This window comes from Carcharodon carcharias, chromosome 20, assembly GCF_017639515.1.
Source record: "Carcharodon carcharias isolate sCarCar2 chromosome 20, sCarCar2.pri, whole genome shotgun sequence".
Taxonomy (NCBI): domain Eukaryota; kingdom Metazoa; phylum Chordata; class Chondrichthyes; order Lamniformes; family Lamnidae; genus Carcharodon; species Carcharodon carcharias.
The window spans coordinates 68821073-68848830 of NC_054486.1; the positions used below are offsets into that span (position 1 = coordinate 68821073).

Genomic DNA, 27758 nt, shown 5'->3' on the forward strand with positions numbered 1-27758 from the left:
CATGCACTCTCTTAGCTTTCCTAGTTTCCTTTTTAAGCTCCCCCCTACACTTTTTATACTGCTCTAGGGTATCTGCAAATCAAGAATCTATTAGAGTTTTGAAAGGAATATATAACCAAGTTTTATATTAAAAATCGTGACCAGAGCTTTAACTTAAATGAGCAGAGGGAGGGTTCAGGTGAAGGAGAATGTAGAAATCTAAAGAAAAATATTGAGCCAACAGAGCAGTTGTAGGGATTTAGATCCAAAGACATGCGCAGTGGAGCAGGAAGAGACAGAGGGCTTAATTGTAATAGTGTATCAGCTATGCAAATAATGGTAGTGAAAAATAATGAAAGGCTCTTTATCTGAATGCTCAAAGCAGTTGTAATGGGATAGATGAACTTGTCACACAAGTAGAGATAAATAGAGCTAATTGCCAATAGAGATACAGTTACAAGGTGACCAAGGTTGGGAAATAAGTATTCCAGGCTACACCACATTTTGAAAAGACAGACTGAATGGAAAGGAGGAGTAGTAGCCCTGATAGTAAGGGATGGTGTAAGGACAGTAGTAAGAAAGGATCTGCGCTCAGGAGATCAGGAAGTAGAATCAGTATGAGCTGGATTTTACAGCCTCCTCGTTGCAGGTTTGCATGTGGGGGTGGTGGGGGTGCTGGAGAGGGGCGCCTGTAAGATGTCATGGGTACCATACCCGCTGCCTACCTGCCCACCAGCACCTGCCCCCACTGCAATTTTACCACTGGTGGGGGAGGCATCAGATGGCCATTTAAGGGCTTGATCCCACCACGGCTGGAATTTAACCAGTGGCGAGAGAGGCCCAAGCCAAGCATGCTCCCAGCAACCTTCACTGCATTGCTGGTGGCAGGCAAGAGGGGGGTGCCTGTCTAACAGGCTCCCATCAGAAGCTCACCCTCATGACAACACCCCCCTGCCACCAGGGTTCCTGTCAAACCCCCACACCCCTGGCCTGTCTGCCTCAGCAATTGCAATTCCCACTTACTGCCTCCATGGCCCCTTGTGATTGGGGCCTTCTTTGTAGGGATCAGAGAGCTGCCGGCCATTTGATTGGCCGGCAAGACTCAGAGTGAGACTTCCTGCCATGATGGGGTGGAAGGCTCACCTTAAACCAATTAATGGTCTAATAGCTGTTAAATGCCTGCAGGGAAGGGCACTGGATTGGGGACAGGTTCACCCCCGACTTTTTTGCCAAGGGGTCAGGGACCCCAGCATCCTGTAAAATCTAGTAAGAAAAGTGAAGATTAGGAATAACAGGTGTCAGAAGGCACTGGTGGGAATAGTTTATAGCCCCCTCCCCCACCCCACCACTGCAGTTATAAGATTGGATAGAGCATTAAGCAAGAAATAGTTGGAGCTTGTAGCAAAGGCAATGTAACAACTATGGAGAATTTTAATCTTCATATAGGCTGGACCAATAAAATTGTTAAAGGTGGCCTGGAAGATGAGTTTGTAGAATGCTTTAGTGACAGTTTCCTGGAACGATATATTGTGGAAACAACCAGGGATAAAGCTATTTTAGATCTAGTTTTTTTTTAATTCATTTATGGGATGTGGGCATCGTTGGCTAGGCCAGCATTTGTTGCCTATCCCTAATTGCCCTTGAGGAGGTGGTGGTGAGCTGCCTTCTTGAACTGCTGCAATCCCTGTGGTGTAGGTACAACCATAGTGCTTTAAGGGAGGGAGCTCTAGGATTTTGAACAAGCAACAGTGAAGGAACAGTGATATATTGTGCAATGAGGCAGGGTTAATTAGTAATCTCTTAGGAAAAGGTGATCATAATACAACTGAATTCCACATTAAATTTGAAAGTGACGTACTCCAGTTCCAAACAAGAATCTTAAACATAAAGAAAGTCAATTACATTGGGAAAGCTGGTGAGGGTTAATTGGGTAAATTGACTAAATAGTATGATGATAAATAAACAGTGGGAAACATTTAAAGAAACAATACAAAATGTTCAACAAAAATACATTCCATTAACAAACAAAAACTTAGCAAGAAAGATCCATCTGTGGCTTATTAGGGAAGTAAAGGGTAGTAGTAGATTAAGAGAAGAAGCTTATAATGTGACAAAGAATAGTTGCAAGCCAGAGATTTGGGAGTGTTTTAGATACCAGCCAAAAGTTCATAAAAAGGGAAAAACATAGAATAGGTGTAAACTAACCAGGAATACAAAAAGAGATTATAAGAGCTTCTACAAGTACATAAAAAGGAAAAGAATAGTTAAAGGAAGCATTGGTCCTTTAGAGGCAAAAACAGGAGAAATTAGGGGGAATTTTCATGGGGAATGAGGAAATGGCAGAGACATTGACCAAATAATTTGTTTCTGTCTTCATGGTAGTAGACAGAAATTATAAACCAGAAAAAGAAAACCTAGGTGCTAAAAAGAGTGAGGAACTTAAGATAATTAATGTCAGCAGAGAAAAAGTATTGGGGAAACTTACGGGACTAAATTCTGTTAAATCACCAGAAGCTGATGGCCTGCATTCGAGGGTTCTAAAAGAGGTAGCTACAGAGATAATGGATGTGCTGGTTATGTTTTTCCAAAATTCCTTCGATTCTTGAATAATCCTAGCAAATTAGAAATTAGCAAATGAAACTGCGCTATTCAAGAAAGAAGGAGAGGGTAAATGGGGAACTACAGGCCAGATAGCCTGACATCAGTTGTTGGGAAAATGCTGGAATGTCTTATTAAGGAAGTCTTAACAATGCACTTAGTAAAGTTAGCTATGTTCAGACAAAATCAATATGGTTTTATGAAAAGGAAATCATGTTTGACAAGCTTATTAGTTTTTGAAGATGTAACTAATGGGGTAGATAAAGGGGAACCAATAGCTGTAGTAATACTTGGATTTCCAAAAGATATTCAATAAGGTGCTAGACAAAAGGTAACACAAAAGATAAGGGCTAATGGAGTTGGAGGCAATATATTAGCAAGGATAGAGGATTGATTAATGGACAGGAAGTAGAGGGTAGAGAAAAGGCTATTTTCAAGTTGGCAGGCTGTGTCTAGTGGAGTGCCACAAAGATCAGTGCTGGGGCCTCAGCTTTTAGAATCCATATTAATGACTTAGATGAAGAGACAGGGATGCATTACTAATGTATCTAAGTTTACCGACAAATCAAACTTAAGTGGGAAAGTAAGCTCTGTGGAGGACACAAAGAGGCTGCAAAGGTATATAGACAAGCTAAGTGAATGGGACACAAGGTGACAGATGGAGAACAATGTGCAGAAGTGTTATTCACTTAGGTAGTTTTAAAAAATTCTTTCATGGGATGTCGGCATTACTGTCAAGGCCAGCATTTGTTGCCCATCCAAATTTTTACAACAAAGTGGCTTGCTAGGCCATTTCAGAGGGCATTTAAGAGTCAACTGTACTGCTGTGAGTTTGAAGTCTGGCCAGATCAGGATGACAAAATTATTTCCCTAAAGGAAATCAATGAATGGGATGGGTTTTCATTACAATTGATGGTTGTTTTATGGCACTACTACTAGTTTTCCATTCAAAGATCATTAATTCATTAGTAAGAAAAAAAGCAAAATTTTTTAAAAGGTGTGAAACTTGTAAATGTTGATGTTCAGAGGCACTTGGGTGTACTCGTACAAGAAACTGAGAAAGTTAGCGTGCAGGTCTAGAAAGCAATTAGGAAAGCAATTGGCATGTTGGCCTTTGTTGCAAGGGACTGGAGTAGAGGATTAAAAAGTCTTGCTACAATTGTGCAGGGCTTTGGTGAGCCCATACCTGGAATACTGTGTGCAGTTATGGTCTCAATGTTTAAGGAAAAATATACTTGCACTGGGGGCCTCAGATGTTCATTAGATTGGTTTCTGATTGCTTGTATTATGATGAAAGGTGAAGTTAATTGGGACTAAGCACTCTAGAGTTTCGAAGTATGAGGGGGGATCTCATTGAAAGTTATAAGGTTTTGTAGCAGCTTGACAGAGAAGAGACTGAGAGGTTGTTTCCCCTGACTAGGGAGTATAGAACATGACACAGACCCAGGATAAGGGGCTGATTATTTAGGACTGAGTAATAATAATAAGGAGAGGTTTCTTCACTCAAAGTGTTGCGAATCTTTGGAATTCTCTACCCCAGAGGGCTGTAGATGCTCCATCGTTGAATATATTTAAGGATGAGATAGATTTCTGGCCTCTCAGTGAATTAAGGGATATGGGGAGTGGGCAGGAAAGTGGAATTAAGGCCGAAGATCAGGCATGATGGAATTGAATGGTGGAGCAGTCTCGAAATGTCTACTCCTGATCCTATTTCATATGTTCTTAATTTCTTATTGGAGCTGCATTACTGGACTTTTTTTTTACATTCTTACTATTGTTCACTATTTTTATGGTAGACTTTTGAGAGGGGTCACCAAAGGCATAACAGATATAGATTGTCTCTAATCAACATTGACACAGGAGTCATCTCCAAAAACTTTACATCTCTAATTTCCAAATTTCAGCAACAGTTCAATAAAATTCCATCCGCAAGGATCCAAGTTTACTTGCAATGTACTATTTTTTTTCACTCTATCACCCAATCAATACATATGGTAAATTGATCAGTGCAATAAATCTGTGCACATTTTTCAACAGGGAAATCACCGAAAACAATTACAAGCGGTAAGAAAAATTGCCTTGACTCTTGGATCCTCTTGTTAAAAAGTAATTCTTTCATTGAAACAATTTAAATTATCAATCCAACAGGTTATAAAACAAATACAGAAAGAATATGGTCAATATTCTCACCTTTGACACAGAAGCTTGTGGGTTCAAAACCTGTTACAGACAATTTTAGCATATAGACCAGGAAATACCTTGGAGCTTCTTCCAGTCCACTGTGGCCAAAGCTTAGTGAAAACCTTGTTGAGGTTATGGCAGGAAGAAACCCTGAGGAATTTCCAATAATTATCTAGGCTGTCAAATTAGCGTAGTACTTAGGGAGTGCTGCATTTTTGGAGATGCCATCTTTCAGGTGAGATATTAAGTTGAGGGCCCATCTTCCCTATCAGTTAGACATAAAAGATCACAAAGCATCATTCAAATAAGAGCAGGGAGTTCACCAACATTTATCCCTCAACCAAAATAGTTCATCTGGTCATTTGTCTCATTGGGAGCTTGCTGCACTCAAATTAGCTGCCATGTTTCCTTTCCATTGCAACAGTGACTACATTCCAAATGTATGCATACAAAAGCAAATTACTGCAGATACTGGAAATCTGAAATTAAATCAGAAAATGCTGGAAATGCTCAGCAGGTTTCAACTTGAGGAAAGATGATTGACCTTAAATGTTAACTCTTTCCACAGATGCTACCTGATCTGCTGAGTATTTCCAGCATTTTCCATTTTTCTTTCAAAAGCGTTCATGGCTTCAAGCCACTTTGGGATGCATTAAGGTTATGTAAGATGCTTTCTTTCTAGTAACATATGCAAATTACTGCAGACTAATACAGAAAACGGCAAAAGTGTAACTTTAAGTCTCTAAACCTTCCTACACAGAATAAGAGCTTCTGTGCACTCAGGAAATATTGGAGCTAATTTAGGAATTATAGCTAAAATGCTATAAAGGCCCCAATCTTGACTGGTTTTGCTACAACCCAGGTCATGATTATCATTATCATACACTCTAAGCCTTGAATGGCAAGTAAGATGAAGTATCTCATGACCATGAATTCCTCAAAAGCTATGGAAGTGTTGCAAAGTGTATTTTGACAGGTGATGCTGAAGCCATTTTAACAGTGTTTTTGCCTTTTCTGGATTAAATTCTGAGTTCTAGGGTAGACTTCTGTCATATTGTTATATTGTTCGTAAAGGGCTAGAAACTAATAATTATGTGAATATATATCACAGGGTGCCACATTCGCTGTCGCACTGCAGTCATATGCCAGGTAACAATATATCAGTCCACCAGCCACATGAGGAGGTGAAAGAAATAAATTGGACGAAGCGTGAGCATTTTGAGCCTAAAGTATGGCTATTTCTAACTTATGGGAACCAGAAGACATATAACAACTGCAGGTTGGGAATTTGTCCGTAAGCACCGAGCACACAGAACGCTCCCCTCCCCCCACCCCCGCCGTACTTTGGGAAATATACCAACATGTCAACTATATCATGCTAATCAGTGAGGCAGAAAACTAAAGTGTTGGATATTCCAAACCATCTCATCAGTTGCCATTTGATCCATGTAACACATTAGGTGAAATTGCTGTGTTAACCGGGAATGAAACAGTTAAGGGCAGTGATGACTTCAGCAATCATTGGAGGTGATGTGTTGCAAGTTATTTGCAAGTCATAACAAAGTTCTATCCTGAGTCATGACCTTGAGCCATAAGCAAATAGCTGAGGTCTGCAGATACAATAGATACCGGCTCATTTCCGTTATCCGCCTTTTTATAATGTGTATTAATCTCAAAACGGAGTTGCTTTAAAAATACTTAGATTAAGCAATTAAAATGCCTTCCCAATTTTTATTTTACACCAAACAAAAATATCTGAAATCACTTACCAAAAACAATAATAAAATACTATAAACATTAAAAAATTGTGATGCCTGTAGCAGTTTAAGAGCTCTGTCCCTCAGATTCCCCAGCTGCTATTTCAAATGGATGCACAGATTAAAGATGGCGAACTTGACACCAGTACTACAGAATTGTGCTTGCTATTCATTTAAATATTTCTGCATCTTGTGGCCTTTAAAACAGAATGCATGAAATTGATGTAAGTACTTTAACTAACTTAAAGCAGAAGGCTATTGAATTGCAGTTCAGTAGGTAACTCCACCGAACCTGCTCTCCCTTCCTGTTGATTACTCTCTCTGACCCACAAGAAATCTGTTTCTGTCCCCTATTTTCTATTATTTTGTCAATTGGGTTGAAAAAATATGAATAAAATGGAAAACCACAAGTAATGAGCATTATCACTATTGATTCAGGCCTGCTGTTGATACTGTAGTCAGTAGTGGCATCAGACACTTCGATTAGGGACCTGAATATTTGGATGCAAAATTCTGAGGCAAAATTCTTTTTTGGGATCTATGAATGGCCAAAGAGGGTAAAAGTGGTGTCCATCAGCTCATGCACTTTTACCTCTAGTTGTGCTGGATGACATTTGGTTAGAACGTTTGCAATTTATTGTGAATGTCCACTGGAAGCGTGCAAATGAAAACATCGATCAGCACCTAACGTTAATTTGACACCAACATTGTTATCTTAGAGCTCAGCCCTCCAGCTAACACCATCTCTTAATCTTGCATAGTTGAATACATATTCAGCAGCAGCAAGGGCCTTCCACCAGCCCTTTTTAAAGGTTAATTGCTGACTGATTTCCACTGGCTGGTGCTAGAATGTAGAAGTGTTTGGTGTTCTCTAGAGTTTTTTTTTAATGTTACCGGGAGTCTACCAGGAGTGGTAGCAGGTGCTGAAGGACTTTAGCCTGAGTTCAAGGTTTCCATTTGCTTCCAAACATGGCTGCAGTAATAAGCATTCCATTTGGACTGTAGCATGACTGGGAGAATGAGGATGTGTGACACAGAGAAGGGCAAGATGCTCGAAGAGAGAGGAGGAGTGCTTGTTTCAGGAGGCCATTTTCACCCAGAGTGTTCAGGGAGCAATTCCCAATCCTGATCCTCAGTGAGAAACAGTGTGTGATATCTCCACCTCATTAAGGATGTCTTCAATAAAATCTGCCACCTGCTGTGGCCACAGCTGCAACCTCAGCGCAAGGACGGCATTGCCAGAGACTGTGAAGGTGTCCATAGCATTGAACCTTTATGTGTCAGGCTCCTTCCAGATTGGAGTTCAAGATGTTCACAGTTTGCTATCCACTGTTATGTAAGGGAAGTTGCTGACACTCTCCGTTTAAAGAACCTTGAGTATATTTCATTTTCTCTTGCCAGAGAGCACTGGCAGAGCGAGCACACAGCTTCATGAGGATTTTAGGCTTCTGTGTGGCACAGGTGTCATTGTGCACTCACGCTTTAAGGGTGCTGTTGGAGGACAGATTGCTAAATTGCTGTTACACCCTGCAAGCCCCTTTGAACACCTTTAGTACCACAGCCATGACAGCAGGAGTCTAAGCTTCCATGGCAGTAAGCTGATTTTGCATGACTTCAGTCTGAGCTTCCATTGTAACAGACATCAGCTGCATCATGATTAGGTCCACAAGTTTGCTAAAGGAGTTGGCCACCATTTTCATGCTGGAAAGGTTGGTCTCCAAGCTGTGTATATTCTTGTTCAATGTCGGTGCCAGACTCTTCTATTTCCCTTGACATTGCTCGGAAGCATTCTGGCAGGACTGCCAGAGGACCAAGCATTTCATTTTACCCAGCGGACTTCTTCTGTAACCCACCCCACCAAAGTCCTCATATCCGTGTTCTCTGCAGCAAAACTCATGTGCAATCTTACCCTCTGGGGAGTTGGCATCCATGCTACCCTTGTCCACTGCCCTGGCTGCAAATCACTCTTCATTCTCAAATCATCCTAGTGGGAAAATGGTCAAAACATCCTGAAATGTGAAAACTACAGCAAAGACTATTAAAGGGAAGATCAAGCAAAATCTAACATTGCAGTGAAATAGTTGTGGCGCACATGCCAGTCAGAATGCACAATGTGCAGACTCTGCCTGCATATCTGGAGACACTTGCTCAAGAAGATGACAAGAACCATTTCAAACTTAACCACAATTCAAAGCTGACCACAGGGGAAAAATATTATATTAATATAAAGTAATATACTTTAATGTGCCAATGTTTTCTAAAGTGTCTTCTTGTGTTACAATAAAGCGAGGTTACAGAAACAGAATGTCATTTTAATTACAAATCTTAACTAAATATCAACATTTTTTAATCCAAGTGGAACTTCCATTAACCCTGGTAATTGGTGAAAATGGGATATCCCCAAAGTTTGGTCATGCATGTGAGACAGGAGTACCCTAGGCATGAGAATGAAGCCAAGTACAATAAAAACAAAATAAACATTTGTAGTTTCCTTGTCTCTTGTCAGGTGTTGGCCTGTTGACCTGTCAGGCAATTAGAAGACTAAATAATTGGAGTGCAAATAAAGGTTCCACTCTATTTTGTAAATAAGCACGTGCTAAAATTATTTATTAGTTAAAACATTGAACCTATCAGACTCTTATAATAACACTATGTGATACAGGCCTTGCATTCTTACCTACCCACTCGTGTTTGCATTTCCTATGACTTTTAACATACGGCAAGCGTGAGATTTGATGCCCTAAGTTTCTCAGGGACTTCATCTGTATAACGAAAAGGTCACATATTTCAACAGTGCAGCATGTTATTATATTATAGTTTTCTAAGATAATCAAGGACACAAACAATGTAAATCCCGGTTACAATAAGTAAAAAAAATAAAATCCATCACTCAAATTATTGTCTCCAGTATTTTGTAAAAACATTGCAAATTGTTTCCACCTTCATAAAACAGAAGGGCTATATTCTTATAAAAACAAAAAACTGCGGATGCTGGAAATCCAAAACAAAAACAGAGTTACCTGGAAAAACTCAGCAGGTCTGGCAGCATCGGCAGAGAAGAAAAGAGTTGACGTTTTGAATCCTCATGACTCTATTGAAGGGTCATGAGGACTCGAAACGTCAACTTTTCTCCGCTGATGCTGCCAGACCTGCTGAGTTTTTCCAGGGCTATATTCTTCTCCCACACTAGGTGGCAGTTTGTAGCCATTAAAATACATCAAAGAAAAATCCCCTAATGGAGCGCAGATAGATAAAGACCTTGGTTTTCACATTGTTAAATGGCAGTCAATGAGTTAAAATGAATAGGTTAATCAACTGTCACCCTTACAAGTAACACCTGGTTTGAACAGTCTATTCCTGGTGAATTACAGTCGCTTAATTTAAGATATTGTACAAGCTATTGTAAAATACATAGTTTTAAATATATTTTTATTATACGCTCGATTTTTAGGCAGTTGAAACTTCAGTTACTGTGGAAAACATGCATGAAAATGTTTTCAAAAACCATTTTGAGTGATTTGATTGGTTTAATGTGCAGTGGTTTATCACTAACGTGGGTTTTCCCATTGTAATTTTTTCACTGAAAGAAGCAATTTTAACTATGGGGAATGTGTATGGGGAGTAGAACTAGTAAAATTGCTCTTGCACAGCTCAGTGGATCAAGTAGCCCCTTTCTGTGCTGTAACCATCTCATAATTCCATATCAAACCAAGGCAGCTTCCTGCAGAGATGTTGTTGCATATATGCATAAAGTAATTGCTTCAGACATTCCCTTGTGTTTAACGCAAGATTCATATTGGACACCCAAGATTGTTCTTGGAGACAAGCAGACTAAAGAAGCGTAGGCACAACGTACTATGGAAGTCAGGTACCAAAAGACCATGGAATCAGAAGAATGTCTGAAAGATTGCTGTTATGCCCCAGCTTCTCAATTGCTAATGGGAAATGATAGAAATGCATTATTGATTTTCTTTCCGGTAGGAAGAACTGTTTTGACTTCTTTTGTGCTGAACGTCTGGAGTTACTGAGATGTGACTTTTCCCTATATCTCCAGTTCCCTCAATACTGGTTATTGCAGCAGTGAGAGGAGTTCCATTACACCATTAATACCCATTAGAAACTTTGGTAAAAGATTCTGATAGATAAGATTTTCCCTTCTATTATTTTGTTTCAGGCCAGTTTAACAAATATTGATTACTTGCAATTATTGGTTGTATTGTTTACTTTCTGTAACCATATTAATTTGAATTAAAACAGAAATGCTGGAAAAACTCAGCAGTCTAATAGCATCTGTGGAGAGAAAAACAGAGTTAACGTTTCAAGTCCATATGATTCTTCTTCAGAGCTTGTTTGCTTTTATCTTATTTGTGAATTCATTTTACTTAACTTGAACCTGAAATACATGGCTTGGCAGCATAGAATATTTTTAGCCTCGCAGTGGATTAGAGAGCATGGTAGACAATCCACATAATTGCTGATGTAAAATACCAAGAGAAATTGTTAGCCCTGTGGCATGTTATTCCTATTCATATTACATATGAAGGTATAAATAATGAATTACTAGGGCTCTGACAAGAAAATCTCAAAAAATATGTATGAAATAAATGCAGAAATCTGACACAATTTGGTGAATTTCTTGTGTCCAGGAGGGGTAAATATCGATGAAAATGAAGGCTTTTTGCTTTCCCTATCATTTATTCTTTATGAATTTTCTCCCCTTGTCCCACTCCTTTCACAGATATGCTTCAAATTTCCCCATCGTCCTTTAGTACTTCACCAAACTAGCCATTATTCCATTATTGTTGGTGGGATATTCAGCCGTGTGAAGCCATCATAATCTTCATGTCTTTAAGTAAATGATTAGAAAGGGCATGGTAGTTGCAACCAGTGGCCCATTTCACTCCAAGAGGAAAGAATGGCTGGTCAAGAGATATCTGATAAATAGCGAAGAAAATATTGTTTACTGTGCTGTTGTGGCAAGGCAGTGACCTTAGCTACTCTAAAGGCTAAGGGCAATTACCATTTCGGAGAAAGAGCCAATATGAGCTTAATGTTACTTTCATTATGTTTATATATTGTAACTTTGTGAAATTGATTATTGAATTGCATTAGAAAATAAATGGAAAATGCTCTCCCAGAAATGGTGCTGCATCTTTAAATACAGCATTAGAACTAAAAATAAGCATATAGGGACGGGCAACCTTCTTGTATGCAGTACATCAGAACGTCCAGTACCAGTATGTTATGTTCTACTTGATACATTATGTGCATCTAAATAATTTTGGGCTGTAGGTCAAGTTTTCTGGTTGTTTTTAAATTAGAAACACTGAACCAACCAGATATTTGTTTAGCCTTTCTGCCCTGAGTCCCCTGCTTCAATCTGCATAGCAAATGTACAAAAATACACAAGTTTTAACTTGCTGACTTACCGCGTACCAAAAGCTTCCTGACAAAAATGTCACCAACACCACTACAGACCCAACCTCCTCCTCCTCTCGCTGTCTTTCTCTCCCTTCTCGCATGTCTCCGATCATTTACTCCCCAAGTTTTCACCACTCTTCCAAATCTTAGTCTCCTTCTCACGCTCACTCCCTGCTCTGCTTCAGACCCATCTTCTTAACTATTCTTGGACCTTCACTCCTCCAAGCAAACCCAAAGGAGACATATTGTATTTAAAACAAAAACTTAATTTTAAAAAATCTAAGAAATAAGAATATCTGCCTACCTTGTGACAAGCACTTTCAAAGCGAAACTCCGGAGTAGAAATGAAAAGTCTATTATTCCTTGTAGCAAATGTGAGATCTCCTATGAATTATGAACCTTTATAACAAAATGCATAGATAGGAGTGGAAGAGACATGCAAGCAGCAAAACTTGTAATGCTCACAGAGGACCGAGATTTAGCAATCTACTGGCTGTGAAACAGCGCCTCAGAATGAGTCAGTTCCTTTAGGACAGCATATTAGCAAATTAAGTTCAAAACTGTTACATAGAGAATAAGCAATGCCTGATTCTGAATTACATGCTGAAAGGATTCCAACAACAAAATACAATATCTACAGATAAGATAGGGCATTCAAAAGAGAATTCTTAGAAAGAGTTATGCAAGATCCTTAATGGACTAGAGGAAGCAAACCTTAAAACTGTTAACGTCAGAAGCACCTGATGTATATGTAACTATGATGTATTAACACATGACTGAGTAACAGAGATCTGGAGGGAGGAGAAGTTCCAACCCTGTGCAGCGTTCCTAAGATGTTCATAGAGCTGTAAATAAATAATAATAGCTTCATCAAACTACAGGCTTGAGTAGCTTACTTAGGGAAAATAGACAAACCCTGAAGGACCCCCATCTAGACCCCAGATACAAGGTGAAACTTGGTGGCAACTGACTTCAAGTAAAAAGCCCAGAAAACTCCAAAAACAGATTACAGATCGGACAAGTCAACAGATTCATGAAAGAAAAATGAAAGGAATGGATTGAAGACTCACCAAAAAAGTCGAAGCATCACGGATGCAAGCTGAGACACAGACCCAGTGCCTGAACAGCAGTGAGCACAGACCAGAATCAACAAACAACATTACTGAAGCAGCAACAAGTCCAGAATTTGGTACAAGCATGGAATCTACACTGTCACTCACAGAACCTTCCAGAATTGCTGAAGGCTCACAATTAGCTCAGCACTAGGACAACTGGAGAAAGAGGCTTTCCAGGTATAGAACCACTTCTGGTTTGCACATAAAAGGAACAAAAAAATCAGGTCAGTACTTTATTCTATGCAGTTGGAGCTATTGCCAATGATGTAATAGTAAAACAGATAGTTGATGAGACTTCAAGTTCTTACAATAAGGTCCTCCAGACATTTGATTCATAGTTCAGCATTTGCAAAAATTTAATTATAGAAGAGGCAAAATTTAACAAGCAAAAGCAAAGACCCGCATGGATTCACTCATCAACGATCTATACAGGCTGGCAGAAAATTGTGACAATGGAGTATTCAGGAATGAATTGATTCTTGATCACATAGTAGTTGGGACCCTAGGTAAAGCTCTCAGAGAAGATCCAACTTTAATTAAGGCAATACAAATCGCATGTCAAACTGAGCTCAGGAAGCAAAATAAAGTGTTTGTTCGTGTGGAAACTGAGGTCCACGACTGTGGGAAGTTACAACATTTTAAAATTGTCTGCCAATCTAAAACACAGATAGCCTGCAAAAGGAAAGAAAAATATTAAGGCTAAACTGCATACAAGAAGTGGAAGAGCTGCATAAAAGAAAATAACCTTCCTAGGAGAAGAACATGAAACAGAAAGTAAATACTGGAGCATTAAACTTGAAGTGGATGGACACCCACATAGTTTAAATTAGAAACAGGGGCAGGTATTTCAGTCTTATCTGATTAAATAAAATGGCTTAAGCACATTACACCACAGCCAACATCCATCCAGTTACAAGGTCTTGGTAGGACTACACTGAAAGTCATAAGACTACACCTGCAAAACTAAAATACAAGAATAGAGAAATCATTGAACCTGTGTACATCATACAGAACAAGAAATCATTGTTATTAAGCAGGAAGGCATGCTTACAATTAAAGTTGATCCATAAAGTTGATGAAGTTGCTGATGAGCAGTACAGTAGTACATTCAGGAATACATTGCCAAGATTATTTACAGACTTAGGAAAACTGAAGACCGAATGCTATATTACCCTAAGGGTTGATGCTAAACCAATTTGCCACTTCACACCGAGCAAGGTCCCTCACCCACTCTTGAACAAAGTCAAGGGTGAAATTGAGCATATGCTATGGCAAGGAGGTATTGTTGTAAGGGCTGTTTGCTGTCTCACTGAGAGGTCTGGAGACTTGTATAGTCAAACATTAAGGCCAGAATTTTCCAGCTGACATGCGGGTGGTGGATCCCGCACGTCACCGCTTAAAATGGCGGGCGCTGATGTCAGCGCGTGGCATTGTGATATTTCCGTTGGGAGGGCACGCTCAGCAGCCAGACGTTCACCCACCATTAATTGAAGGCCTCGGTAAGGCCTTTAACTTGCCAATTGTCCTGGATTTTGAGGGGCCCATGCAAACTTTGGGTTGATGCACGGGCCCAACGGGCAGACGGGTAGGAGATTTTTTAATAAACCTCATGAAATGTCAGGTTATGTGGACACAGAGGGGTTGTTCATGTTTTCCACAAAGTTTTAATTGCTGAAAGTGTTTAAAAGTTGCCTGTGTGATTGTTAGTAGTTCTCATCGATTTCCAAGATCTTCTTGTGTACTTTGAAACCAGTCTGCAGACATTAATCTTTCTCGGGCCTGCAGCTTTCAGGAGGCCTCCATTTAGCCTGGGGGTATGGGTTCTAACATCTCCACTGAAGGCAGCTCCTCTGAGGAGGAAGGGAGGGTTAAAATAAGGAGGAGGCCAGGACAGGACAATCAGCCTCCAGGGTAGCCACCATTGGGAGGCCAGGCGCAGGCACAAAAGGCGCAAGGCCAAGTGGTTGTCCAAGGTGCAAGGGGCCACAGAAGATGCCACTATCCTGCTGCCAGCGTATACAGGCAGCGAAGCAGCTACCTCAATATGACTGAGGTTCAGTGCCGAAGGAGGTTCTGACTGTCAAGGGAGACAGTCAACTATATCTGTCAGATGATTGGCTCTGAGATCTCCCCTAACTGTGTGGGTGGACACCCCATGCCAGCGACTCTGAAGCTCGCAGTTGCCCTCTGCTTCTATGCCTCTGGCTCCTTCCAAGGCTCTCCCAATCAGCTGTAGACACTTGTGTCAAGCAGGTTACAGATGCTCTGTTCAGACAGGTATCCACCTTCATCCACTTCCGCTGCGACCAGGCAAGTCAGATACAGTGAGCCAGAGGCTTCGCAGCCATTGCTGGCTTCCCCCATGTCCAGGGTGCTATAGACTGTACACATGGGGCCATCAAGGTGCCAGCAGCTGAGCCCGGTGCCTTCGTCAACAGGAAGGGCTTCCACTCTATGAACGTGCAGATAGTGTGTGACCACAGGATGCAGATTCTACAAGTCTGTGCAAGGTACCCAGGCAGCTCCCACGATGCCTACTTCCTCAGACATTCCCAGGTGCTGGGGCTCATCAATGCTCCGGCTCGGCTGGATGGTTGGTTGCTGGGTGACAAGGGCTATCCCCTGCGAAGGTGGCTCATGAGGCCACTAAGCTGTCCAAGAACAGAAGCTGAGCATCAGTACAATAGGAGCCAGGGCACCACAAGGGCTGTGGTGGAAAGAGCCATCTGTCTTCTCAAGATGCGCTTCTGTTGCCTGGACCGTTCAGGGGCACACTCCAGTACCCCCCAGATCGCGTCTCTCTGATTAGTGGTAGCATGCTGCGCTCTGCACAATCTTGCGCTGGAAGGGGGGATGCAGTTGACGATGAAAACCTTGACCCCCTGGATGAGGCACATGATGAATCCAGCAGTGGCTCAGAGGATGAGGAAGCACAGGGCGATGATGAGGGGCAGCACGCCGACCCGCAACTACACCAAGGAGGCAGAGACTCCCGGGACAATTTAGTCCAAAGAACCTTCAGGTAGCTCCAAACACGTGGAGCAGCAGGAGTAGCATTGCCTGGTGCTTCCACATGTGGGACTTAGGTGCCACATCTTCCACCTTTTCAGCTGCAACTAAAGGCTTAGTGCAGGAACATCAATGTCCACTCAAACACTCATGATAAATATGTGAAAAAGGAAAATGCCCCACAAACAAAAGACCCTCAGCCATGGTAACAAAAGTGGATTTTATTATGTCCAAAAGAAAAGCAAACAATTCTCCATTGCAATAAGAACAATTTGGGTCCCTATTCTAAGGCCAGCACAAAATCACCAAGGACATACCCGTGGAGTACCTATCATGCCTTATGCTTACGTTTTCGGGTGCTACGTCTGGGTGCCGCCCCATCGCTCAGAGTGGCTTGAGAGATAGCCTGCTGACTCTGCTGTCTTATTGGCCTCGATGACCTTGGCGAGCGTCCTCTGGCCCGTGGAGTCTGTTATGGCCCCGCCTGGGAGGGAGTGGCCAGTTCCAGAACTGGCACCTCCCCAGTTGTAGCAGCCTCAATGGAAGAAACGTTTACTGGCAGAGCGGCGGTGGAGCTGCTGCCCTCATCCAGAGAGGAGCTCGCAGCTACAACAGGCAGCTGCTGCGCCAATGTGAGGTCCCTTTCGACCTCCCTGCCCACCACAGATGCATGGGTACCGAGCACCAATGCCTGATGCCCACAGCATCTCCCACATTGGGAATGACCACCCGTGGCCAGTACCGCTGTGAGGCCTTGCAAGTCAGAGCGTATCCCAATCATAAAATGTTCCAATTGATTGAACCCCCTCTCTATGAGAGTCGCCAATCTCTCATTGGAGGAAACCTGAAGCTCTGCCCTGAGGGTCAAACCTTCACATGCACTCTGCCTGGACTCCTTCGTCACAGAGAGCAACTTAAGCATTCACTCATGCAACCCTGCCAGACACAAACGCACTTCCTGCCGCCTGTCCTGCAGCTGCTGCATTGGTGACAACTCCAGAGGCACATCATCAGTGCTGGACTCAGCATGTGCGTCATCCCCAGTAGCCCTCCGGCTGCTGGTGCCATCGGCACTCTCTGTCCCTACCATCTCCTCCAGCGATCGTGATGTGCCCTCTCCACTGTGACCCGGGACACTAGCTGACGGTAAAGTCCCTACCGAGGTATATGTGTCTGTGCTGGTGCCTGGCTGGCTGAACTGATGTGCCGCAAGTTGCACTGGTTGGCCCTCAGGTGTGGAGTTGAGCTGTGGGGTCGAGGTGCGGGTTGCTCTGGTGGTGATGCTGAAATTAACAACAAGGACAGTGCATCAGTTAGCATACAGTCAGTAACACCTTTCTTCACTTTGCCCCCCCAGCCTCATAAGTCACTCACCCTTCAAGACCCTAAGGAGACGAATATTGGTGGGGTGGAAAAGAGTCAAGAGGAGCCCCAATCATTAGACGCACATGCAGGGAGGCTGGTCAGATGGCCTCAGGAATTCCACATGTCATGTTATGAACATTGGAGTGGGGAGAGTGCAAAGGTACCTGACCTGGATGCATTGTGGCCTGGATAGTTGCGGGGCGGAGGAAACATCACAAACAGTTGCAACATTTGCCGTTGATCACAGGAGATTGAGAGGTCACATTATTGACCTTCATACCGTAAGGAGGGGCTTAGAACGGGTGGGCAGAAAGCAACATTTCCCCTTGGTGCAGGGACGAGTAACGTGGTGGCATTCATCTAAGTTGAGTGTCATGAGGTTCACAGTTGAGGTGCTGAGGACCTTTTGGACAAAGTAATGTGGGGGGCACTGGCTGAAAGGGTGCAGGAGATCCCAAACTCCCTAAGATGCAGTAAGGTATTTGGCTGTGCAGCAGCAATGCCATGGCATGTTAGGCCATGGTGATAAAGGTCACAAATGGGAAAAGGTAACTTTGAAAGGTGGTGGAGACACAAATCCTTAAGGGGACAAGAGTCTCTTCTGTATGACCCACACATCAGAATGTCTCAGTCTGTGAATGAGCAGTGTTGCAGCATTAACGATTGCAGCAATCATCAGTGGTTTGGATGGTGGGCAGACAGAGTGGATGGGACTGTGGACCGCAAATACCTGCCCGCCGGACCCCAGCCTCACTGCCCCGGCCGCCCTGGCCTCTTGACTGCTGCTCAGCTCCATGGCCTGTTCTACGAAGGTTGTGTGGTGCTGGAGGAGGGTGTGCCCACCACCAGTCCTCTGGCGCTCCCTGAGATTGTATTCAGTTTTTGCCTGCAGAACAGAGAAGAGGATTTATTGGGGCTGATTGCTCATGTACTCTGCACACGCACGCCGCACCCCAATAACAGTAGCCCGTCTGAGGCCTCCAGCAGCTCCTGTCCACACTACTAGTGATCAGACCCCAGAAGATAGTATGGCTGGTCCCAACCCCCTCCCCCAACAGTCACCTTGGACACATTCGGCATCCATCACTTTGAATAATACACGGGTCTTAGCGTCCACGGCAAGGAGGCGCAACTAGGTGCGGCGCCAATGCCAGCAGATGGCACTTGGCCAAAACACCTTGAGGCAGCCCTTGCACCATCTCATTGCCATCAATATGACATGTGTTGAAGTTCAGAGTATGTGTCTAGCAGCCTCCCCTGCAGGTTGCCCCTAGACTACTCAAATGCGACAAACACCAACATATGCTGCGAGGAGAACTCTTCTTCTCCTCAACCACTAAGGCTGGTGTAAGCATGGTCAGTACCCGTTTGCCCACCCAGCGTGCACCAGATGCCCAATGCAGTAACAACAGCAAGACATGGTGGGGGGGCTCAAAGGCTAAGGCTGCCTTCAGGGTCAAATGGCCAAGGCCAACATGGTACTCAATCGTCCAGAGCGCAGCAAATCATTGAATCTTTTCCTGCACTGGGTGCCAGTGCACCACACATCATCATGGGCACTTACAGCGTCACCCACCTCCTCCCACGCCTGGCTGGTGACATGGGAGGCCCTCCTCCTCCCATCCTCCAGATACAGCAGGTGCCAATGGATAGACACCTCTTAGAGGAGGACAGCAAGGCATGCATCAGAAAATCGGGTGTGGGGGTGGGGGAGGCGCAGTAGCCCCCCGCTGGCCTCTCCTGTAGCCTGCCCCTCTCCTCCTGCTCATGCTGCTGTGCAATCGGTCCTCCCTCTCTCTCTCCCCGAGTGGCCAGGGTGCACTGCCTCAAGCTTGTATCTTTGTGAGACCTCAGAAATGTGTTTGTTCAGATCTTAAACAAATTGGTTCATTGAAGATTTTAGTTTATCATACATTTTCAAAAAATACATACCTGGCTTTAATTTTGTCTTTCAAGTCTTCCAATTTGGCTTTGATTCAAACATTTTCCAATCTTATTACTGTCTTTTCTTTTTTCACCAAAGATAGCAGGCCTTTGTCCTTGTCTTTCATTTTGATTTCACTGTTAGCCAAGTCTGTCTCCAGCAAAATCTTAGCTGGTTTCAGTTCTGTGATTGTGCTACTTGTGGTTTCAATATCCACTCACAGCTTGGAATGCTTTACGGCTTTCCCTTCAATCAGAGCCCAAAGGCTCAGCACTGCCACGTACTGTTGCAGTCTGGATAATGTGTCAGCCTTTTCAAAAATATCTATGTTTAAGCTTTCTGGCTGTTTCTCATCCTTCCCTTTCCTCTGCACTAAATTCTTTGGCTTGTGCACTTTGTTGCGCTGGCGTGGTCTGCCACCCTCATGTGCTTTGCTTTGTCCTTTTGCTGCTTTCTTGAGGTTGTTCTATCCCCCTTTTTAAGCTTTCCATCCTCCACAACTTAAAGATTAAAATATTTGTCAAAGGCTTTTAATTTTCTTCTCAAGGCTGGCTGAGGATTCATCCATGCCTTGCACTGGGATTATTTCATTGGCAAATACACCAAACAAGTATAAAAGCTTATTAACTTGGACTTCCCCCAATTTTCTACCTAATCCTGATGTACTCCTGTCTTCTCCATGATGCCCAATTTTGTGTATGGTTTGGCCCTTGCTGAGCTCAAATTGGTCTGGTAGTTTTAATTGACTATCCATGGCTGTTTTCCTTAAGAGGGGAGTGCAGCTTTATTTTTTTCTCTCTCTTCCAAGATGGCACTGTGGTAACTGTCCTATCGGACCTTAGTGAGCTCCCGCAGTGATCGCAGGCCTGACTCTTCAAACCTGAAGGAAATCTTCAAACAAGCCATTTGGGCAATGTACTTATAAGCTTAGAGATTTTTTTGAAGGTGATTTTTTTTTATCTCTGGCTGCTGTTTTAAGAACTTTTTTCATTCATTTGCACTCAGCCATCACCTGGTTGGGCACTGACTTCAGACTCAGCTGCAGCGTTCCTTTAGCTGTACTGGTTAAACAATAAGTATGCTTTGCCTGATTAGTGCCCTGATGATTTTTAAAAGGTATGTTCAGCCTTTCGGTAAATTTTTCTCACCATTTTTGTGATCTGGTTAGGTCCCTTGACTCTGCTATAATAAAAATAAAATACTGTGGATGCTGGAAATCCAAAATAAACAGAAAGTGCCAGAAAAACTCAGCAGATCTGGAAGCACCTGTGGAGAGAGAAACAGAGTTCATGTTTCAAGTCTACATGACTCTTCTTCCATGTTAAGAGAGGTAGAAATATGATGTGTTTTATGCTGTTGAAGAGAGGGGTGGAGCACAAAAGGTCAGGGATAGGTTGGAACTTAGGAGAGATTAAATGACAAAGATGTCATGAACACAAGACAAAGGGAATGGTAATGATAATGTTAAAGACTAAGGCAGGTTTTAATAGTGGCATAAAAATCAGATAGCAGAATGTGTTAATAGCAGAACAAGCTTCAGCACATTGACCCCTTGACTCTTCGTTAACTCAGGTTCTTCTTTTCATCTGCACAGTGAATTATTCTTCTGCTTTTTGACCTTTTCTCTTTTTCAAATTTTGCACAGCTTTTTATGATCTGGCTATGCCCTATGACTCTGCTTTTACATTCGATCAAGTCTGGCAATGGATCTCCATGTGTGCAATGGAACCTCTTTTTAAGTAATCTGCAGCTGTGTCTTCAATTTAGGCACACTCCTCGCAGGTCAGGCTGCAATTTCATTACTTTTTCATGCTTTTGGGATCCATCCTTCACTGCCACCATGTAGTAAAGGTTATTTGGTGTTTCACTGAGAGGTCTGGAGGCTTGTATAGTTGACCATTAAGTGATTATTAACAACTCATAACTATATACATCTTCTAACTAGGTGCTATCTCCATGCTGGCTTCTGCTAGACTCCTACTGAACTCAGTCTACTATCATGTGACTCTCTACATCATACTGGGGGCGGTACTGTTCTCCAATCCTACATTAACCCTTACTAAATCGAACACCCTTATACTACAGTTATCTCTGCAGTGTCCATACCAACAAATTGGTGTTCTGGAATGATCACGGTCCCAAAACCAAATGGCTTAATTAGAATCTGTGTGGACTTGACTCAACTAAATAAATCAGTGGAATGTGAGATCCACCCAATGGCATCAGTAGATGAGAGTCTTGCCAAGCTGGTTAAAAGTACTCTATTTGACAAATTAGATCCAAAGAGTGGATTTTGGCAGTTGCCTTTGTACAAAGAACCCAGACTGCTGACCACTTTTATAGCACCGTTCAGTCATTATTACTTTAATGAATTACCATTTGGAATTGCATCTGTTCCAGAAATATTCCAGAGAACAATGTCTCAAACCCTAGAAGGCATGGAGGAAGTAATATGCCACATAAATGACATCCTCATACATGACCCCATGAGGGAGGAACATGACTGTACAGTTAAAGCAGATCCGAAAGTTTTACAGATACAAGTTTGATATTGAATGAGAAATGCAAATTTGTTAAAACCTATGATTAAAATTTTAGGGCAGGTTGTTCAAGACTCAGGAATAACAGCCGATCCAAACAAAGGCAATTTGAGAGTTTCTGCAACTAGGAACATTACAGAGCTACAAAGATTCTTCAGGATGGTCAACCAAATTTGGCAGAAACCAATTAGTCATTGAGACAGCTGTTGAGACAAGGTCAACAGGTGTGCTGGAATATGGACCAACAAACGCTTTTGAGAAGATCAAAAATCTTCTAACTTCTCCTGAAATTTTAACACACTATAATCCAGAACTGTTAGTGATAGTATCAGCAGATGCATCATCTATAGGTCTGGGTGAAGTTCTATTCAAGGTACAAAGAGATGGTAAACGTAGGCTAGTTTATTATGCCTCAAGATCACTCACAGACACAGAAAAAAATGCCACAATTGAGAAGAAAGCATTGGCAGCAACAAGGGTGTGCAAGAAGTTCTCAGACCATGTGATGGGATTGCAGTTTAAAATTGAAACTGACCATGAGTTTTTAGTTGCTCTTCTGAACATAAAGGAGATTGTGAAGATGCTTAGAATTAAATGCTTCAGACTGAGACTAATGAGGTATGATTCAGTAACTGAGTATGATCACAGGAAGTAGCAGGCGACAGCAGATGCACTGTTGAAGGAACCAAAATATAGGATTTGAATTTCATCAAGGTGGTGGAAGCATAAACGTAACTCATTAACAAATATCTATCGTCCACTGCAAAGAAGCTGCAGGAGGTAAAACAAGTACAACAGCAAGATGATGAATGTACCCAGATAAAGGAATACTCTCTGGAAGGATGGGCTTCCATTCAAGGTACAAAGAGATGGTCTCAGTCTGAAGCATTTAATTCTAAGCATCTTCACAATCTCCTTCATGTTCAGAAGAGTGACTAATAGCTTATGGCCAGTTTCAATTTGAAACTGCAATCCATCATATAGTCTGAGAACTTCTTGCACACTTTGTTGCTGCCAATGTTTCCTTTTCAATTATAACATTTTTTTAAATAGGACTTCACCCAGACCTGTAAACAATGCGTTTATACTCCTAATAACACTAATAACTATGGCAGTATTTCGAACAGAGAAACACCTCACAATCATTGATGATCTACTAGTTTTTAATGACAGAATTGTCCTTCTGAAAACAATTCAGCTTGATGTTCTCTAAAAAATTAATCAAGGTCACTTAGGGATAGCAAACTGTCAAGTTAGAGCCAAGCAAACAGCCTGGTGGCCAGGTATTACTCATTCTATTGAAAAAGTAATTTCAAATTGCCTTACATGTGCAGTGAACAGCCAAGTGCAAAGAGAACCACCATCACTCTCCACTTTTCCATCAGGGCATTGGAGCAGCTGGGAATGGATTTATTTGATTTTAAAGGTAAAATATTCCTTATTGTCATTGATTGCTACTCCAGGTGGATTGAAGTGAACAGATTGTACAGCATATCATCAGAAGCAGTTATTCAACCACTGAAGAGAATCCTTGCAACACAAGACATCCTGAACATTGCAGTGTCAGATATTGGTCCACAATTTGCTAATGAATTATTCCACAACTTTTTGAAGGAATATGGATTCTTTCATGTGACGAGCTCATCTCAGTATCCTCAAGCGAATGGAGAAGCTGAGAGAGATGTTTGAACCATCAAACACTGGATGAAGAAGAATGGATATCTCAACTTATCCCTTCTTAGTTACTAAACCTCACTGCTACAAAATGGTTCAATATCTCGTTCAATATCTCACCATCAGCGTTGTTAATGGGAAGATGACTGAGAATACAACTTGCAGCTCTGCAATAGAAACTAGAACACAATATCACCTCAAGCGACCACGAGAGGATTAGAAAGCATAAGGAGGAACAGAGACACAAGGAAGGTCATAACTTCAAATTCAGGCACAAAACACAAGGCTTGTCAGTACCGTAGCCTGTGGAGAGAGTACGGACACTGGAGCACCAGAAGGAAAGTATAATAATCGAAAGAGCTTCACAGCCTAGATCTTACAGGGTTGAGACAGACCAGGGAACTATAAGGAAAAACTGCAGTGCCATAATATCCTTGGAAAGAAAGTCAATAGAAACTTTGGCTTACTATTCAGATCCTGATCAAGATAAACAACAAGAAACAAAACAAAGTTCGACAGCCACTGAGGAGTAGGACACTCGTATTGCATGAAGAAAGAGTGCAGATAGTCCTTGACCTCAGAAAAAGATCAGAACAAGCTTGGGGAGATTGGTCAAGGCACTTCAGAGACTCACCCCATGAAGTCTGAGACTTTGGGTGGAGATGTAGGAGGATGGATATAATTGGGATAAAAACTTGAGTGGAGATGTAGAGTGAAGGGTTAACATCAGAAACACCTGATGTTGATGGAACTATGATTTTTTTTTTATTCATTCATGGAATGTGGGTGTCACTGGCTAGGCCAGCATTTATTTCCCATAACTAATTGGCCTTGAGAAGATGGCAGTGAGTTGCCTTTTTGAACCGCTGCAATCCATCTAGTGTAGGTACATCCACAGTGCTGTTAGGGAGGGAATTCTAGGATTTTGACCCAGCGACTGTGAAGGAACGACAATATACTTCCAAGTCAATTTGGTGAGTGGCTTGGAGGGTGGTGGTGTTCCCATGTGTCTGCTGCCCTTGGCCTTCTAAATGGTAGTGGTCGTGGGTTTGGAAGGTGTTGCCTAAGGAGATGGTAGGCACTGCTGCTACTGTGTATCGGTGGTGGAGGGACTGAATGTTTGTGGAAGGGGTTACAATCATGTGGGCTGCTTTACCCTGGATAGTGACAAGCTTCTTGAGTGTTGTTGGAGCTGTGCTCATCTAGGCAAGTGGAGAGTATTCCATCGCACTCCTGACTTATGCCTTGTAGACTGATGGTTTATCAGGCTTTGGGGAGTCAGGAGGTGAGTTACTCACTGCAGGATTCCTGGCCTCTGTCCTGCTCTTGTAGCAACAGTATTTATTTGGCTAATCCAGTTCAGTTTCTAGTCAATGGTAACCCCCCCCCCCAGGATGTTGATAGTGGGGGATTCAGTGATGGTAATGCCACAGAATATCATGGGGAAATGATTAGATTATCTTTTGTTGGAGATGGTCATGGCCTGGCACTTATGTGGTGCAAATGTTACTTGCCACTTTTCAGTCAAAGGCTCAATATTGGCCAGGTCTTGCTGCATTTGGACATAGACTGTTTCAGTCTTAGAGAAGTCACGTATGGTGCTGAACATTGTACAATCATCAGTGAACATCCCTACTTCTGACCTTATGATAGAAGGAAGGTCATTGATGAAGCAGCTGAAGAAGGTTGGGTCTTGGAAACTACCCTGAGGAACTCCTGCAGTGATATCCTGGAACTGAGATGTTTGACCACCAACAACCACAACCATCTTCCTTTGTGCTAGGTATGAATCCAACCAGTGGAGAGTTTTCCCCTGATTCCCATTGACTCCAATTTTGCTAGGGCTCGTTGATGCCACATGGTCAAATGCTGCCTTGATGTCAAGGCAGTCACTCTCACCTCACTTCTGGAGTACATGTCTTTTGTCCATGTTTGAACCAAGACGTTAATGAGGTCAGGAGCTGTGTGACCCTTACAGAACCAAAACTAAGCATCAGTGAGCAGGTTACTGAGAAGCAAGTGACACTTGAAAGTACTGTTGATGATCCCTGATAATCGAAAGCAGACAAATTGGGTGGTACCAGCTTATATTTCACCTCTTCTATTTTTACTTAGTTCTGTTGAAGGGTCATTCAGACTCGAAACGTTAACTGTGTTCCTCTCCGCAGATGCTGCCAGACTTGCTGAGTTTTTCCAGGTATTTTTGTTTTGGTAATGGGCCAGGTTGGATTTGTCCTGCTTTTTGTGTTCAGGACATACCTGAACAAATATCATTGTGCCAGATAGATGCCTGTGTTATGGCTGTACTGGAACAGCTTGGCTAGGGGTGCTGCAGTTCTGGAGCACAAGTCTTCAGTACTAACACCGTAATGTTGTCAGGGCCCATTGTAATGACACATGACTAGGTAACAGAGATCTGGAGGGAAGAGAAATCCAACCTCGTGCAGAGTTCCTAAGATGTACAAAGAGCTGTAAATAAATAGTAATGGTTATAACAAACTACAGTCTTGAGTAGCTTACTTAGGGAAAATAGACAAACCCTGACGAATTCCACCTAGATCCCAAACACATGACAAAACAAGAACCATACTTCAAGAAACATTAATGGGCACATGGTCAGGATTGTAAGAAAAAATTTCAGGCAGCTATCAGGAAACATTTCTTCGTACAGAAGGTCAGCAGCTGAAATGTATTTCCTGAGATTGGCTGGGGTCAGGATAAAGGGCGTAAATAAGATATAGCTAAGATCCTGTAACTGTAGCACACTAAGGATAAAATCAAATAGGCTAAACAGCCTGCATTCAAATCCACTTGTGAACCGCAAAGTTCAGCAAGAGTTGGAGTCACAAGAGAGTAAATTTAACCCATTAACAAGCTCTTATTACCATAAATGATTTTCTTTACATGTTTTAGAAATTGCTTCTTAAAAGTTTTTACTTTTCATCTTCTAATCCAGCTGTTCAGATATGCTGTGGTCTGTGGTTGGTATTGGAAAGGTGCTGTTCTTTACCAAATGTTGGCACTGGACCAATGTTATAATGTCAGCTCACTGGAAGAACGCTTTATTTCAAAATAACTCTATGGGGTAATTTAAAAAGCTTTGCTGCTATCATGAAGCTTTACCAGGTGCAATCAGACATTATCCAACTATCCTGATTATCCAACCAACAATCATGATCAAGAGGCTCTGAACCAGCAACAGAGTCTCATGAAGAGTTATATTTTATGAAGGAAAAAGATATGTAAAAAATTGCAAAACTTTCCTCATTCTGTAAACTCTAAAATAATTTACTCTAAATAAGGCAATAAGATAGTACTTTCCAGTCAGATATTAAAGAAAGACTTGCATTTTTTGCTTTTCATGGCTGCAAGATGTCTCAAAGTGCTTCACAGTCAATGAAGTGCCTTTGAAATCTGGTCACTTTTGTAATGTAGAAAACATGGCAGACAGTTTGTGCACGGCAAGCTCCTGTGAACAGCAATGTGATGATCTCAGAATCATAGAAGCTTATAGCGCAGGAGACCATTTAGCCCGTTGAGTACATGGTAGCTCTTTGCAAGAGCAATTCTTCAATTGAGCACCTAATTAATTTATTAGTGTGAATTTGTAGAATGTTCAGTTCAATAATGGGAATAATTTAAATATTACCTCTCAATAGTAATAGAAAGAATTTCAAAAAATAATTATTTAGAGCTTTTACCATCCAAAATACAGCCACACTGAATTTAATCAGCCTACGGAATAGTTTATGTCAGAGATCACCAATAAGAAGCCACGCAAAAGAGGAATTGAGATTGAAGCTTGTTATTCAGCAGGGTCAGTGAAAGGAATTTGAGAAGCTCTCTGATATTTTTTGTTCATGCAAAGTAGTGCTACTATTTTTACTAACAATTTAAATTGTTACATGAAAGTCAGATGTCATCACCTAACAGTATGATCAAAAAATAAGCCCCCTTCATAATAATTCAATTAGAAATCTTTCAATAAACAGTACTATATCAATACACACTATTATGACATAACCGATGGTAAAGACTGAGTTGTTTAAATCCCACAGGGAAATTGAAACAACTGTCATAACCCATTTTTGCAATTTGTATGTTTCGAGATGCAGGCTTTGAATCCAGTAGTAATACGACAACCAAGTCTCAAGAGGTTTTTTTATAAAACTAAATTAAACATTTATTAATACAA

The 27758-nt window shown here is 42.0% G+C and overlaps 1 protein-coding gene across 5 annotated transcripts in view; it reads right to left on the bottom strand.

Annotated features, from left to right (window-relative positions):
* LOC121292155 (5'-3' exonuclease PLD3-like) overlaps positions 1-27758 on the bottom strand; it is a 64829-nt gene that overhangs the window by 30326 nt on the left and 6745 nt on the right. Inside the window, exons 2-3 of one of the 5 annotated variants that reach the window (XM_041213775.1) lie at positions 12241-12335; positions 9197-9277 (exon numbers count right to left, since the gene is read on the bottom strand). The exons of 1 other annotated variant lie outside the window; for it this stretch is intronic. In XM_041213775.1, coding sequence (XP_041069709.1) covers positions 9197-9277 — 81 coding nt within the window. In that variant the 5' untranslated portion in view covers positions 12241-12335. Of the gene's footprint in view, positions 1-9192; positions 9278-12240; positions 12336-26910; positions 27033-27758 lie in introns of those variants that run through there. 3 more of the 5 variants (XM_041213777.1, XM_041213776.1, XM_041213779.1) reach the window with 3 other exon arrangements.